General features: G+C 35.3%; 2 protein-coding genes across 3 annotated transcripts in view; both read right to left on the bottom strand.

Moving 5' to 3' along the window:
- Nucleotides 1-17,214, bottom strand: part of IKZF3 (IKAROS family zinc finger 3) — a 93,701-nt gene that overhangs the window by 71,722 nt on the left and 4,765 nt on the right. The gene's annotated exons all lie outside the window — the stretch shown is intronic.
- LOC128774208 (ATP synthase subunit ATP5MJ, mitochondrial-like) lies at nt 10,904-12,994 on the bottom strand. Its single transcript, XM_053892692.1, has one exon. The coding sequence runs from the start codon at nt 11,626-11,628 to the stop codon at nt 11,446-11,448; it is 183 nt and encodes a 60-aa protein (XP_053748667.1). The 5' UTR covers nt 11,629-12,994; the 3' UTR covers nt 10,904-11,445.

The raw sequence follows: 17,214 nt of genomic DNA, 5'->3' as shown, positions 1-17,214 counted from the left end.
ACATATAATCCCTAGCCCTGTCCACTGAGAGCACCTGGGAGTGGTAACACTACACCAACTTCTAGCATCCAGATATTAACTTCTAAATTTTTTTAATTTTTTTTTTTTTTTTTGAGAAAGAGAGAGCATGCAAGCATGTGTGGGGAGGGACAGAGAGAGGGAGAGAGAATCCCAAGCAAGCTCCACTGTCAGTGTGCAGAACCTGATGCGGGGCTCAATTTCATGAACTGCGAGATCATGACTTGAGCCAAAACCGAGAGTTGGACACTCCACTGACTGAGCCACCCAGGTGCCCCCAGATATTAATTTCTAAATATCATTCTCCATTTAAAGGATCCAGGCTTCTTGGAGAAATGGCTTATTCTAGGGTTTGGGCAGGGAAAAGTACTTAATGGGTCTGGAACATTTTGTTGTGTCACAAAGCATGGAAGTGCCTACAGAATGAAGAGGATATATTAGAGGATATAGACATTATCTTGAAGGGGTTTCCACTGGCCAAATCTGAGACAGGGAAGTATCAAAATAAAAATGATGGTATTGGATTATAACTCATTGAAAAAAAAAACAAATTCATGAGTCCAAATTGACATTAATAAGTAAATAAAATGAAAGTCAGATGATGAATGGAGTATTTATACAGTTTCAAAGTGTTTCTTCCAAAATACCTATTATTACAAAGATGAAAAGAGCAACCACATAGTAAACAACTTGGTAGACACCATGGTAATTGAACAAAGTGATCATCATCAGTAACACGACAAATGAAAATTATGTGCCATCCGAACACAGCATCACTTCTATGATATTGCTGCCAAAACACATAACATGAATCTAACCATGAGAAAATGAACTCTAACTGAGGAATAGTTTACAAAATAACTGGCTTGTAATCCTCAAAAGTGTCAAGTCATGAAAGACTGAGGAACTAAGAAACTGTTCCAGACTGAGGAGAGTGAAGAGACTTGACAACTAAATACAATGTGTGATTGTGAGCTGAATCCTCCTGCAATAAATAACACTGCAGAAACAAATGGACAAATCTGAATGGGTCTGAGGATTAAATGGTAGTAATGTATCAGTGTTAATTTCCCGATTTGGACGTTGTTTTGTGGTTATATAGAAGAAGTATACTTTAGTACGTTAAAGTATTCAAGGATTATAGGGCACTGTGTCAGCAACCTATTCTCAAAGCTTCTGAAAAAAAAATTTTGTACTATATCGCAACTTCTCTGTAAGTTTGATAGTATTTTTTTAAGTTTAAAAAAAAGCTAAATGTGAAACTTTTAACCTGCACACTAAAGGGATTCTTAACAGGAAAAAAAAAAAAGAAAAGAAAAAAAACTAGCTCAAAGGTTTCACATAAACAACCTTCATGTGAAAATATTCTTTACTTACTACAGAGCAAGATGGCTTTTAATTTGGTGACCTAAAGGAAAAAGGTCCCAGCCCCTGAACCTTTTAAACCCCCTGACAATGACATTTAAATAGCTCTCAATATTTTTTCAAGTGGCCTTTGTGTGCTACAAATAACACCAGAAACAAATGAGTACAGTTTCTAAGAGAAAAAGGAGATTCTGACTACCTTAGCATTCAGAACTTGAAGGAAACATTAAAACCATCTATTATCAGGCTACATGGATATTCTTCTTGGGTAGTAAAAAATATTTAAAACACAGGACAAAAGAAATTGAAGTACATTTTTTGCACCTGAAATCAAAGGTCCTTATAAAATGATGAAGCCCAGTAGTAGACAGACAGTGAAAGGAATTCCAACTGAAGACCAGAAACCTGTTAAATATTTCTAAGTACAGTAAAACTTTCCAGTTTTTAATGGGTCATTTTGTAATTTCTTTACACTTCAGTACAAAAAAAAAACGCTTCAAAATTTTTCTATTTGAAATATAAATATTTTTAATGTTAAATTACTGCCATCTTTTTAATATGTTGGCAGTCAACATAGCTTTACAATATTTTCCAAAAGAATGCTCTAGAAAGTTAAGAATGAAGGGTCCCTGTATTGCTTTTGAAATATAGTTTCCTGTACCAATGTTTATCATAACTGGTGCAGATGATAGAAGAATCCCAGAGTGTGTTAATTTTGTTTAAATATAAGTCTCCTCATTTTCTACATCTCTCCTGTTACTTGAATAGGTAAATCATACTCCTGCCTCAAGACCTTTTCACTTACCTTTCCTTCTGACCAGAATGCTCTTCCCCCAGATCACCATGTGGCCAGTTTCCTCTCTTCATTCAGATGTGTGCTCAAAAACCACCTTACCAAACAAGCTTTACCTAACTATCCTATACAAAAACATCATCCTCTGTTGGGGGAGGAGGGAGGGTGAAACAGGTGATGGGGATTAAGAGTACACTTATCATGATGAACATTAAGTAATGTATAGAATTGTTGAGTCACCATATTGTACATCTGAAAGTAATATAACACTGTGTTGACTCTACTAAAATTAAAATTTTTAACTTAATTAAAAATTAAAAAAAATAAAATGTCATCCTCCATTGTCACTTTCTTTTCTCTTACCCTGCCTTATTTTTCTTCATAAAATTTCTTCATTGTCACCACCTGACATATATACACATATATTTGTTATTTTTTTAACCTATCTCCCTCTAACAGAATGTAAGTTCATGACAACAGGAATGTTGTCTGTATTTTTTATTACTATTTTGCTGTATCTTCAGGTCCCAAAATAGTGCCCAACCATGATGGGCACTCAATAAATATTTATTGAATGGACACATGAATTTTTATACCTCTATTATTGATCCTTATAGACACTCTAGATCAAAGTTCTGCAAACTACAGCTTACCACCTGTTTTTGTATAGCATGGGAAATAAGAGTGGTTTTTACATTTTTAAATGGATAAAACAATCAGAATACTGTTTCATGCCCCTGGAAAATTATATGAAATTCAAATTTCAGTATCCAAAAATAAAGTTTTATTGGCACACAGCCAAACTCATTCATTTACGTGTTGTCTATGGCTGCTTCTGTACTCCAATGGAGTACATAGCTGAAAAGTTGCAACAGGGACTATATGACTCACAAAGCCTATAAAAGTCACTATCTTGTCATTTACAGAAAAGTTTACCAAGCCATGCTCTAGATCTATTACTAATACTAATACTGTATCATCCAATACAGTAGCCACCAGCCACATGTGGCGATTTAACTTTAAACGTAAATTAATTAAAATTAAAAATTTAGTTTCTCAGTTCCACCACCCACATTTCAAGTACTCAACAGAACATGCGGCTAGTGGTTACTATACTGGACAGCATAGACAAGGAACCTTTCCATCATCACAGAAAGTTCTACTGAATGGCACTGCTCTAGATTTTAGAATATCCTGCTGTTGCTTGGGATACCACTGCAAAGCTATTTCTTTAAAACAAACATTAAAACTCTGGATCAGGAAAAAAATAAATCAAACCACATATAAAAATTAAATACCAAGAAAAAATCAAAGATATTATACCAGGAAACAATTTAACAATGGCAATCTTCTATCAATATTTCCAAAATTCCTATAGTTGGAATTTCAGGAAAAAGTTGTAGTTTTCATTAATGTAGTAATCAACGATATAAAGCATCTAGACAACACCTTCCATACTGACTGAAACATTAATGTGACTTTTTTGGAGGGTAAAATAAAATAAAATAAAACACCACATGATGACAAACATCCAGATAAAATATTTTAAAGCATACTCACATGTATGTGCACAAATATACTTAGCATCATATTTCCATTAGGATTTTTTTGGTATCGTTTGATAAAACCAATTTTCTTATCTCATTTAAAAGCCAAAATTATAATCTAGCAGAAAACCCTAGCAAACACTCTTTTCATATCATTTGTCCTCCTGCCCTTCCTACAACTAAATAACCAATCTCCTCATATGTTTTAATTAAATCGTTAGTGTTTTCCCTTGACCTTTAAATAACAAACGTTATAAAAATTATATCTATTCTATTACTGAGATGGCTGACAAACTAATTTGACTGGAAAATTAAAGGTTATTTCTTCTGTAGCTTTCCAAGTACTCCAGAGTCTCAAAGCTTTACTAGCAATCTCAAATTGTTTTCTACCAGTATTGAAAACAAGCCTTCATCATATGTTTGCTGAGAAATGACAGTTTCCAATTTGTTTTTATTCCTTCAGATTCTCTTTTCATTGGCGAAGATGCCATTTAAAACAATTTCACTAGTTAGAATTTTTGTTAAGATACTAAGATTTTTGGGGGCACCTGGGTGGCTCAGTTGGTTAAGTGTCTGACTTTGGCTCAGGTCATGATCTCATGATTTGTGAGTTTGAGACACGCATTGGGCTCTGTGCTGACAGCGCAGAGCCTGGAGCCCACTTTGGGTTCTTGTTTCCCTTTCTCTCTTCTCCTTCCCTGCTCATGCTCTGTCTCTCTCTCTCTCCTTCAAAAATAAATAAACATTCAAAAATAAAAAAAGATACTAAGATTTTTCTCAGAGATTCTAGCATTTTACGCACTGCTAAATGAAAGGGGGTAGATAACAAATAAAATTTAAACTTGGAAATGGCAGCAGTCTGGTTAATAGAGATTTCATCAAAGTTCACGTGTGAAGGTTTTTACTTCTTAACTCTAAAATAAATTATCTATGAACAAAACCAAATATTTTCATTAGCAACAGAATTTGTAACCATATTTTTAACTCAAGTGGTTGTAAACTTGCCTTTATTTTGATACTATTAAGTAACTGACATTCAATGAAGAATATCAGCTAACAAAATTCTATTCTTAGTTTCAGAGATCAGATTTTATTCACTATTCTGTTTTCCTGGTAGGAAGTGTAGGTGCTAAAGGAGAGCAAAATGTCAAATTTTAGAAAGAATCCTGTACCAAGTGCGACAGCTGCCTGTAGCATTGGTCCCTGACAGCTGCCAGAAAACTGTCTCTGAGTGTTGACACTCCTTTTTATCTTCATAACGGTAAACTGACTCCCCTATCCTCATGCCTCTTAAAAAAAAAACAAAAAAGCTTTCTCTTCTCTAAAAGGTCCACTTTTAATTTTTTTAACTAAAAGCTTAGGAAACTGAGTCATTGACTACAAAAATGTGTTCGACAATAACAAAATTAACACTTAGTACTATAAATGCGGCAACAGAAGGGTGAGCTACTATTTCTGAAAGGTCTTTCTCTAATTCTCTTAATACTACCAGGTATAATCATTCCTGAAATCTTACCACACAGGATTAGTTATGCTTTTTAGTTTATTTATTTATTTTTGAGAGAAAGAGAGAGGCAGCACAAGCACGTGGGTGAGCGGGGGAGAGGCAAAGAAAGAGGGAGAGAGAATCCCAAGAAGGCCCATGTGCCGTCAGCATGAAGCCCAATGGGGGGATTGATCTCACAAACCATGTGAGTTCATGACCTGAGCTGAAATCAGAGTTGGATGCCTAACTGACCCAGGCTCCCCAAGAATAGTTCTGTTTAATGAAAAATGATCCTTATAACCTAATGAAATTAAAATATAAGAATTGGAATGGATATCTTAGCTATCTTACCTCTTCTTCCTCTGCTACCTGAATTTCCTCCAATACCCCCCTATTTGGGTTGCACAGCCTCTGCTTACACACTTCCAATAATATAGAATGTTATTCCTTGCCATTTCAGAAAAGCTCTAATGGTTAAAAAAAAAGTTCCTCCTTAAATATAGATAGCTGAACTCAAATTTCCTGAAATGTACATTTCAGGTCCAAGTTCAGCTCTCTGGAAACATACAGGATAAGTTATCACTCAAATGCTAACACTCTCACTCATGGTTAGAGCTTTCTTCTGAACCTGGTTTTGTTTGCTTGTGGTTCTCCAAAAATGTGACATCAACCACTTAGCCCAGTAGTACAAATGAAGATTTCATATTATCTCATAGCATCTCTGGAAGATAAACAGGTGCAATGGCATTTATTATCTCCCCATTATACAGACAAAATTCAAGACACAAAGAAAGACAAGAAATATAAAGTCACGTAATTGTCTAAGGGTACAATGTCAGTGACACATTAAGAAGCAGGATTCATGTCTTGAATTTCCCTTTTGTTTCAAAAAATTTAAATAATGTTTAAAGTGATTTCCTATATAGATTACAGATTTTAGAAGAAGGCCAAAACTAGAAAAGATTTCAGACCTAATAATTTCAAACACTTCAGTTGACTATGATTGAGGGGAAAGGAAGATATAAAATGAGAGTAATTCCTCTACTCTCATGAGGAATACTTCCTTTCATGTCATGAAATACTTCCTTTCCTTCTTCTACCTTGGACTAAGGTAAAGGTTAAGAAATATCAAGATTACTGGGTGCCTGGGTGGCTCAGTTGGTTAAGCATCTGACTTCAGCCCAGGTTCATGATCCTGTGCTTTGTAGGTTCGACCCCCGCATGGGGCTCTATGCAAACAGCTCAGAGCCTGGAGCCTGCTTCGGATTCTGTTTCCCTCTCTTTCTGCCCCTCCCCTGCTTGCACTCTGTCTCTCTGTCTCCCCCAAATAAATAAACATTAAAAAAATAAAAAATAAATAAATATCAAGATTACTTCTCTAAGGACACCAGATCAAATACAGCCCACATCACCATTCCAGTTTTTCCTACCTTATTCTTTTTTAATAAAATATCCTATTTCCCAACTAGATTAAATGTCTAATGAGGAAATTATAGACTGTTGGTTACAGGTCTAAAACAGCAAATTCAATATCTAGTGTTATTTTCCTTGGAAGGTCAATTACTCTAAAGTTGTAGAAAAATAAATACATATTCATTTTGCCACAGATATCACATGCCACCAAATGAATATATATAGAGAAAAGGAAGAATGGTATTTCATGTCATCGCTACTTAAAAAAATATGTTAGGGGTACCTGGGTGGCTCAGTCAGTTAAGTGTCTGACTTCGGCTCAGTTCATGATCTCACAGCTTGTGGGTTCAAGCCCCTCATCAGGCTCTGTGCTGACAGCTCAGAACCTGGAGCCTGCTTTGGATTCTGTGTCTCCATCTCTTTCTGCCCCTTCCTGCTCAAGTTCTGTCTCTGTCTCTCTCTCAAAAATAAACATTAAAATTTTTTTTACATGTTTGTGTTAAAATGATTGAATCCAACATTCTCCAAGTAAGATTTTCATTTTAATTGCAAAATGTCTAGTTTCTGTTATAAAATAATTGGGGTCAAAAACAGAATCAACAAAACAGATGAACATATGGGAAAGGAGGAAAAAGACAGAGAGAGGGAAGCAAACCATAAGAGACTCCTAATGATAGAGAACAAACTAAGGGTTGATGGAGGGAGGTGGGGATGGGCTAGATGGGTGATGGGTATTAAGGACAGCACTTGTTATGATGAGCACTGGGTGTTATATGTAAGTGATGAATCACTAAATTCTACTCCTGAAACCAATATTACACTATACACTAACTAACTGGAATTCAAATAAAAATTTGAAAAACCAGAATCATTAAAGTGGGTAATAAACCTAAATGTGAAAGCTAAAGCAATCAAATTTCTAGAGGAAAACTCAGGAGAATATTTTTATGGTCTTAGAGTAGGCAAGTATTTCTAAACAGGATGTGAGAGGCACTCAATCCTCCCCCCAAAAATTTAATATGTTAGTCTTAGTTAAAGTTAAAAAAAATCTATTTATCAAATAGATTAAGAAAATAAGCAAGTTACAAACTGGAAGAAAAAATTTGCAATACACATCTGACAAAATACATGTTTCTAAAATATTATTTTATTTTATTTTTTATTAAATTTTTTAATGTTTATTTTTGAGAAAGAGAAAGAGAGAGAGACAGAGCACAAGCAGGGGAGGGACAGAGAGAGAGGGAGACACAGAATCTGAAGCAGGCTCCAGGCTCTGAGCTGTTAGCACAGAGCCTAATGCGGGGCTCAAACTCACAAGCAGTGAGATCATGACCTGAGCCAAAATCAGATGCTTAACCAACTGAGCCACCCAGGCACCCCATCTAAAATATTTTTTTAATGTTTATTTATTTATTTTTGAGAGAGAGAGGGATACAGAGAGGGAGACAGAAAATCCCAAGCAGGCTCTGTACTATCAGCACAGAGCTTGACGCAGGGATGGATTTCACGAACCGTGAGATGATGACCTGAGCCGAAATCAAGAGCTGGCCGCCTAACTGACTGAGCCACCCAGGTGCCCCTAAAATATGTTTTAAATGCCTACAAAATCAATAAGAAAAAATATAAACAACCCAACTTAAAAAAATATACAGAAGGCTTACAAAACTTCAGGAATGAGGATATCTAAATGGCCAGTAAACATATGAAAAGGTATTCAACATCATTATTCATCAGAAAAATGCAAATTAAAACACAATTTAATACCATTACACACCCACAAGAATGGCTAAAATTAAAAAAAAAACAACTGATAATAACAAGCGTTGGTAAAATGTGAAACAACTAGAACTCTCCAATATTGCTAGAGAGATGGTAAACTGGTCCAACCACTTTGGAAACTATTTGTCAGTATGTATCAAAGCTAAGTATACACCTAACCTATGACCCAGAAATGCTAGCCCTAGATCTATATCCAAGAGAAATAAATGTTTATGTCCACCAAAAAGACATGCATATGAATGTTCATAATATAGACAAATACTGGAAACAATCAAATGTCCATTAAGAGTAGAATGAGCAAATTGTGGTATATTTACACCTTTTAATAACAAAATAAAATAAACTACTAATAAATGTAACAATATGAGTGGATCTCAAAAAGTATGTTGAGCAAAAGAAGCCAGATACCAAAAAATCATGTACTATATGATTCCACTTATATGGAAATCAAGAATAGGAAAACTGAACTATGATGATAGAAGTATGAATAATGTTTAAATGGGGAAAAGTGCTGATACCAATTTTAAATGAGAGCAAGGGAACCTTCAGGGTGATGCAAATGTTCCATATCTTGATCAGGAAGGTGTGTATATAGGTAAAAATTAATCAAGCTATATAACATAAGATGTGCACTTCACTGCATAAGTTATTCCTTATTTTTTATTCTTCTTTTTATTCCTTAATTTAAAAAAATCTATTGAACACTCAAACATTTTCAAATATCTAAAATCACAAACCTTAGCGATGCAATTATAATACTATCTTCCCGCTTTTGAAAAAAGTGACTTTCAAGGGTTTCTCATGATTCTTCTACAGAATACAGATTATATCTATACCAACCATCCACTAAAAAGGGCAGCATATATCTTAAAAATTCTCATGGTGAGGAAATGTATTTAAATGTTATGTGTCAAGTATATATAAAGATATTTTCAGTGATAGCTAATACTCCAACCAAACTTCCCTGAGAATTGAGATTTCAAGATTTGTTTTAATTTTGGTGCTTGATATATATATATATATATATATTACAGATGGTTTAAGTGTTATTAGTCTTTGGAAAACAAAACAAACAAAATCTCTTGATCCACATTTCTCTCCAGCAACATGCCCACTTATTTCTCTGCCTCACCTCCTAGCTAATTTCTGGGGAAAATAGTCTGTATTAATGTTTCTACTTCCTCTGTTCCCTCCATCCCCACCACTCCACAAAAACCACTTTTGTTAAGGTCACTTAGCAAGTTTTATGTTGCCAAAACCAACTCACACTTTTTGTCCTCACTTTACTTGATTTTTCTGCAACATTGAACATAGCTGACCACCTACTCCTTCATGAAACACTCCCAACTCTTGAATTCCATTACACCATGCTCTGCTGGTTTTCCTCCTGTCTTGCTAGCTGCTCTTTCTCTTTTGCTGGCTCTTCCTCCTCTATCTGACCACTTAAGTTAGATGTTTCTCAAGGCTCAATCCTGGGCCCCCTTCATACAATACATTCTCTCTTTAGGTGATCCCATCCATTCTAATGGCATTAAATATCATCTATGTGCTGAAGATGACCAAATCTCTATCTCTAACCAAAAAAGAGTTTACCAACTCTGTCCCTCACCATTAATCTCCATATTAGCACTCTTTTTATTTCCTTCACAGCACTTAGTATTTTAATTATTTCATTTGTTATTTACTTGTTGGGGGCCTGTCTTCCTTACCTGACTCTAAATTCAGTGTCAGCAAAAGCATTGCCTGTCTTGTTTACTACTGTAATGCCAATATTTTGCATATGTGGCACATAATAGGCATTCAATAAATATTTTTTAAATGAAGAATGAATGAAGATTTCTGATTTTTGGATTAGGTTGTGTCACAAATGTATGACAATATAAGTAAAAAAATAAATGCTCTAAAGCTTTCATTGTTCAACTATCTTTTAAAATCAGCATTTAGGGGTGCCTGGGTGGCTCAGTCAGTTGAGCATCTGACTTCGGCCCAGGTCATGATCTCGCGGTCTGTGAGTTTGAGCCCCACATCAGGCTCACTGCTGTCAGCACACAGCCTGCTTCAGATTCTCTCTCTTCCTCTCTCTGCCCCTCCTCCACTTGCTCTCTCTCTCTCTCTCTCTCTCTCTCTCTCAAAAATAAACAGTAAAAAATGTTTTTAAAAAATAAAATCAGCAATTAAATAAAATATATATTCCAAATACATATATAAAGATGATCCACTACTAATCAAACATGTGCTATGAGAGTGATGATAAGCTACACTGACACTTTTCAAACTGTGGGCAAGGCTGATAAGATTTCAAATTTTTTTTTTTAACGTTTATTTATTTTTGAGACAGAGAGAGACAGAGCATGAATGGGGGAGGGTCAGAGAGAGGGAGACACAGAATCCGAAACAGGCTCCAGGCTCTGAGCTGTCAGCACAGAGCCCGATGCGGGGCTCGAACCCACGGACCGTGAGATCATGACCTGAGCCGAAGTTGGCCGCTTAACCGACTGAGCCACCCAGGCGCCCCAAGGCTGATAAGATTTCAATATGCACAAGAATTCCCTAGGAACCTTGTTAAAATTCAGATTTTAATTCAGCAAGTCTGGCCTAAGATTCTGCATTTGTAACAACTGCCAGATGTTGCTGATGCTGGTCCACAGATTATATTTAGATTGGCAAGGGTCTAAAGGATACCTGTAAATGATTTATGAACTAAAATAAACATTTGCTAGACCTCAACTTTGTGTCTAGTACTATACAAGATGATTTTCATAAACATTATCTTATTTAGGCTGTGGCTGTTCTCTTGTAGTACAGTAAACTTAGAAAGATTCTCAACCTAATCTATCAAGGCCAAGTGTCTTCCTTTTATTTTTATTTTTTATTTTTTATTTTTTGCATCTCACAGTTACATCTATTCATGCCACAAAGGAAACAACATGTCTACAAGTGTACAGCGATGTTTCACGTTTCTATCCAACAGAGCACAGAACTAACTTACTGAGATTTATAGACAGACTGACGTTCCAGCTGATGTGTATTCCAAGTAAACCTGGTTAATGATGACCACAAGCAAGTGCAGGACTCAAAGTTTTCAAAGCTTTATTTCTTTTATAATCATTCCCGATTTTATAAACAATGAAGCCCATCAACTCCATTCCTACCCAAATCTCCTGGTACACTTGGGTATAGTAGGGCTTCATGGGGACCCAAACATTTTTAAAAAGGCTTTGAAGCATCTTGGTGAAAGACCCCCAGCTCAGACCACTCTGATGCACACAGTCAATGACTCAGAAAGAAGTGTCCCCCTTTTAGAAAAAATATTTTGTAATACCTCTTTTATCATCATGAATTAAATATAACCTATCCACACATGTGAGTTTTTTTAATAAAGCCCCAACTGTCATATAAAGATAAAAAAATAACAAAATAATTTGTCTTTCAATATGTAAATATCCCAGCACAATCATTCTAGAAAACATAATATTATTGTAGTCAGATATATTTGTAGAGTCACCATGAATGTAAGGGCTAAAAATGCAGAAGGATACAGTTGCATCAATAATGGCAAAAGAGTCTTGGCTCTCAACATAACAAAGAATCATCTTCTCTTCATTTATATAGTAGTTGCATTGCTAGACAACTTAGGCTGTATTAAAACCATCCAAAAATACTTCATGTTTATACATAAAATGGAGTTAGGTTCTGGCAGTCATTAGACATAAAATGTTACTAAGTTTCAGAAAAAGGGATAAATTCCAACCTGGAATGAAGAATGGCTTCCTAAAAGGAATGGCATTTGTGATGGAACATAATGGATGAATGAGGATTTCAATGGGATTGTGGTGCTATTAACAGTGTTGAGAAATCAGGAGAAGTTGGTTTGGATTGGAGAGACAGACAATGAGTTAATTTTTGGACTTGTTGGGTTTGAACAACATTAGAAAAATGGGGAGTTAGGAAAAGTAATGCATGTTCAGGGAATACTAAGCAGTCCAGCATAACATTAGAGGACAGACGTTATCTCTGACAAGGCATATTGAAGCTACATTGTGGATTATCTTAAATGTCTTACTAAGAAATCCTTAAAATGGTTTTTTCAGTAGGGGAGTGACTTGATATTTTAGGAAGATCATTCTGGCAGCAATCCTCAAAATGGATGGATTGAAGGAGGCAAGTCTATATACAGGATTACCAGCAGAAAAAAACATGTTAACAGTCTGAATGGATAGTTTTCAAAATGTGTTCTATGGAACTCCAGGGTTCCAGAGGGCTGCCACAGGTGCTCATCTGTGTCAGGAGAAGGAAAGGGCCAGCAGCTAGGTAGGCCTAGCAGTAGTCTCTTGCCTTCTCCCTCCTCTTAACTGGAACATCACACTTGCATCTGTCCCACATAAGATTTTTGGACACAAGGGCATTCTGTTGATAAAAACAATTTTTTTTCCTGTTTTTGTGTCTTATCCAAATTCTTATTTAACTGTGAGCATGACCATGGAATATCCCAAGGAGCCATCATATAATCATCAGTGTCATTGTATAGAGTACTAGCTACAAGATCTAAGAGTCATTACATTAATTCTTAATATCAACTTTTTAAAATCATTATGTGTCCCGTTATACAGAGTATGTCTCCATCCCTAAATTAGATTACCTGTAAAAATTCTCCAGGTTTTCTTAGGTTTGGGGCAAACAGGACTGTATTAGGTCATTGATGTCTGCAATGGAAAACTGTGGAGTCCTTTGAGAATCTCCAAATTTCTTTTATTGAGATGTGCATTGAGGCTGTTGGCTAGGATAACACATAAACTATATACTTGTGTACTCTGGTCTCTCAGTCCTACTAATTTAAATTTGAGGTAGATGGCACAAGAACAGACACTCAGATCAATGGAACAGAATAGAGAACCCAGAAATGGACCCACAAATGTATGGCCAACCAATCTTTGACAAAGCAGGAAAGAATACCCAATGGAATAAAGACAGTCTCTTCAGCAACTGGTGCTGGAAAAACTGGACAGTGACATGCAGAAAAATGAACCTGGACCACTTTCTTACACCATACACAAAAATAAACTCAAAATGGATGAAAGACCTAAATGTAAGACAGGAAGCCATCAAAATCCTCTTGGAAAAAGCAGGCATAAACCTCTTTGACCTTGGCTGCAGCAACTTCTTACTCTGGAAGCAAGAGTAAGAAGGGAGGCAAGGGAAACAAAAGCAAAAATGAACTACTGGGACCTCATCAAAATAAAAAGCTTCTGCACAGCAAAGGAAATAATCAGCAAAGCTAAAAGGCAACCTACAGAATGGGAGAAGATATTTGCAAACGACATATCAGATAAAGGGTTAGTATCCAAAATCTATAAAGAACTTATCAAACTCAACACCCAAAAAATAAATAATCCAGTGAAGAAATGGGCAAAAGACATGAATAGACACTTCTCCAAGGAAGACATCCAGATGGCCAACTGACACATGAAAAATGCTCAACATCACTCATCATCAGGGAAATACAAATCAAAACCACCATGAGATACCACCGCACACCTGTCAGAATGGCTAACACTAACAACTCAGGCAACAACAGATGTTGGTGAGGATGCGGAGAAAGAGGATCTCTTTCGCACTGCTGGTGGGAATGCAAACTGGTGCAGCCACTCTGGAAAACAGTATGGAGTTTCCTCAAAAAATTAAAAATAGAACTACCCTACGACCCAGCAATTGCACTACTAGGTATTTATCCAAGGGATACAGATGTGCTGTTTCGAAGGGGCACGTGCACCCCAATGTTTACAGCATCACTATCAACAATAGCTGAAGTATGGAAAGAGCCCAAATATCCATCAACTGGTGAATGGTTAAAGAAGATTTGGTTTATATATACAATGGGGTATTACTCAGGATGAAAAAGAATGAAATCTTGCCATTTGCAACTATGTGGATGGAACTGGAGGGTATTATGCTAAGTGAAATTCGTCAGTCAGAGAAAGACAAATATCCTATGACTTCACTCATATGAGGACTTTAAGATGCAAAACAGATGAACATAAGGGAAGCAAAAATAATATAAAAACAGGGAGGGGACAAAACATAAGAGACTCTTAAATATGGAGAACACACAGAGTGTTACTGGAGGGGTTGTGGGAGGGGGGATGGGCTAAATGGGTAAGGGGCATTAAGGAATCTACTCCTGAAATCATTGTTGCACTATATGCTAACTAACTTGGATGTAAATTAAAAAAATAAATTAAATTTTAAAAAACCAAGTAGGATATATAAATAACTTCTTCAAATCAGTAAGAAAAAAGAAAACCCAATTAAAAAATGTGCAAAAAAAGGTGAGATAGGACTTTTATATACATTATCCTATTTAAACCTTTACAAAAGCCCTAACATTTACAAATTTCCACATATTATTGTATTCCTTCAGGATCACTCACAAAGAGTCAAAACAACAGGTTATATTCACAAATGCCAAGCGTCTATCTTATACTGAATTATTGTTTATCAAACAAGCTCACAATCTTATTTCTACAATGCATGAAAAATGTTAAAATAATGACTCATCCTAAATCGTTCACCCACTGAATTTTGTTTTTATGGTAGTAAGCAGAAGTGTGTTGGTTAGGATGGTCCATAAAGTCTTTTGTCCTGCTGAAATAATTCTCAAACCAAGACAGGTAGCAAATCGGTGGTTTACACCAGTTACGAATAACTTCTCTCATTTGGTCCCCTTGAATCCACTGGCACACAACTACTTTAGACAAATATCTCATGCAGCCCAATGGGCCAACTATTTCTCAAGGTTTGAATGGTACAACATAACATCCACAGTACCAAAATGAAGTTAGGAAGCTTAGCCTTAACAAAGGAAGTTGTAGAACCAAGGGAAAAGGAGTTTAATTTCTAACAATCACAACTTACAGAACTTGCTGAATCTTAGACAATACTGGCTTCCAGAGACTACTTAGTTAAAAAGCATCTATTTCTATCCCAGGAGTTTTTAAAATTGTTTTTGAAGAGAGACTTCATTTTTCAAATGAAATCTTACAGAGATTGCCATACATAAAATACATAGAGGAGTATCTTAGTATACAGTATAGTAAGTTCAAATATGTAATAATTACCAAAAGGTCAAACAATGAGAACAATATGCCTTTTAATAAAAACTAAAAATCTATAGATATGGATGAAACTTACAGCTTTATATCAGCATCAACACATACATTATTCTATATTTTGTCTTGTCAATATGAAAAAAATGAAGATGCATATATATAAAAACTGTTACCACTTGCAAGAGTTTCACCTTATTATTTCAGGAGAGTTTGTTTGTTTGCCTAGTAGGCTTCACACGCAGCACAGAGCCCAGCACAGGGCTTGAATTTATGACCCTGAGATCAAGACTAGAGCTGAGATCAAGAGTCAGATGATTAAGTGACTGAGCCACCCAGGCACCTGTATTTCAGAATAGTTTTTAAACTATCTTTGTTTCAAAGTTGAATCACTCAAAATATTTAACAATTCTTCACATTCTTTAACTCTGAACATAAAAATAAGACAAGAAGTACCCCCAACACTTACAATAAGTATTTTAAAAATTTGTAATATATAATCATGATGTGTTTTTTTGTTATTGAGCAGTTGGTTACTACACTGTAACAAAAGCATGTCCCAACCACCTTAGCCTGAGCCTTTATAGGTACTTAATTAAACACAGGGAATAGAAGAGTTAATGATGTTCTTAATTCAATAATTTTACATGAGCAAATATGCACAGGAAAAAAACCAAGAGGGCAGAACCGTAATCTTACTCATCACATTTATAAAATGCTAATATTTCAAAGAGTTTCAAAGAGTTGATTTAAAAAAGTTTCACTTTGAGGTCAGAGTATAAATTTATACATTGATAATCTTCAACACATTAAAATTTGGTAAATGATAACTCATGAAAGTCAAATGAAATTTAAATCAAGTTAGCCTCTGATGCACATACATGGTACTGTCTATACTGCATGCAAGCATAAAATCAACTATTAATGAGTATTAGCAAGTCCTTTCCTAATTACAGATAAAGATAGATGATAGCAAAAATGATTAGTTGTTAAATATTATAAAAATTAGTTACTTAGTTTTCAGACTGGAGCTATTATTATATATTAACTATGATGTAATTCCACATCTATAAAAAATTTTTGTAGGTTTGTGAGCATGATCTTTTTTCATACCCACAGCCTACATGACTACTATTACAGGAAACTCTTCTGATGTGCCAAATATTCTGATAAGTTAATAGTCTCTCAAATAGATATCACTTTGCAAGTGAACTGATATGCTGTGTTAGAGAACTCAAATTAAGTAAAGTATATTATTGTCAACTTTAAGAATCAAAACATTTGTTGTGAAAAATGGTTTATTGTGGAAAGTGCAGTGCTTCATCGACATAAAGAATGCTGCAAAAATTTTAAACAAATCCATAAGTTAGAGGGCACTATATTATTTTTCCCAGAGTAGAGTCAATATTGGATTAGAAAAAGATGGTACTATTCATATTGTTAGATTTAGCCAACATTCCAGACTCTTCTACCAAACCTTTTACAGTACCTCTGACAAATTAACCAGCATAATTATCTAGTTTCAATGTCATTATTTTCTTTACTCTCTTTGCCCTAAAAGCTGAACAAATAAATAATCAAATGACGAAACACACAGGCAACTCATTCATTAATTTGTTCAATAAATATGACTGTTGTTGTACTATGTGCTGAGGAATGGGCTGATGATAAAAAATATGCCTATGCTTTGGAACCTGACAGTCTAGGAAG

Source organism: Panthera pardus, unplaced genomic scaffold (assembly GCF_024362965.1).
Source record: "Panthera pardus isolate Hobbes unplaced genomic scaffold, ASM2436296v1 HiC_scaffold_3, whole genome shotgun sequence".
Lineage (NCBI taxonomy): Eukaryota > Metazoa > Chordata > Mammalia > Carnivora > Felidae > Panthera > Panthera pardus.
The sequence above is the reverse complement of the archived record's forward strand: the minus strand, read 5'-3'. Positions and strand labels throughout refer to the sequence as shown.

Excerpts from the sequence above, each read along its gene's own strand:
- LOC128774208 (XM_053892692.1), bottom strand. The coding sequence starts at position 11,628 with ATGCTTCAAAGCCTTTTTAAAAATGTTTGGGTCCCCATGAAGCCCTAC.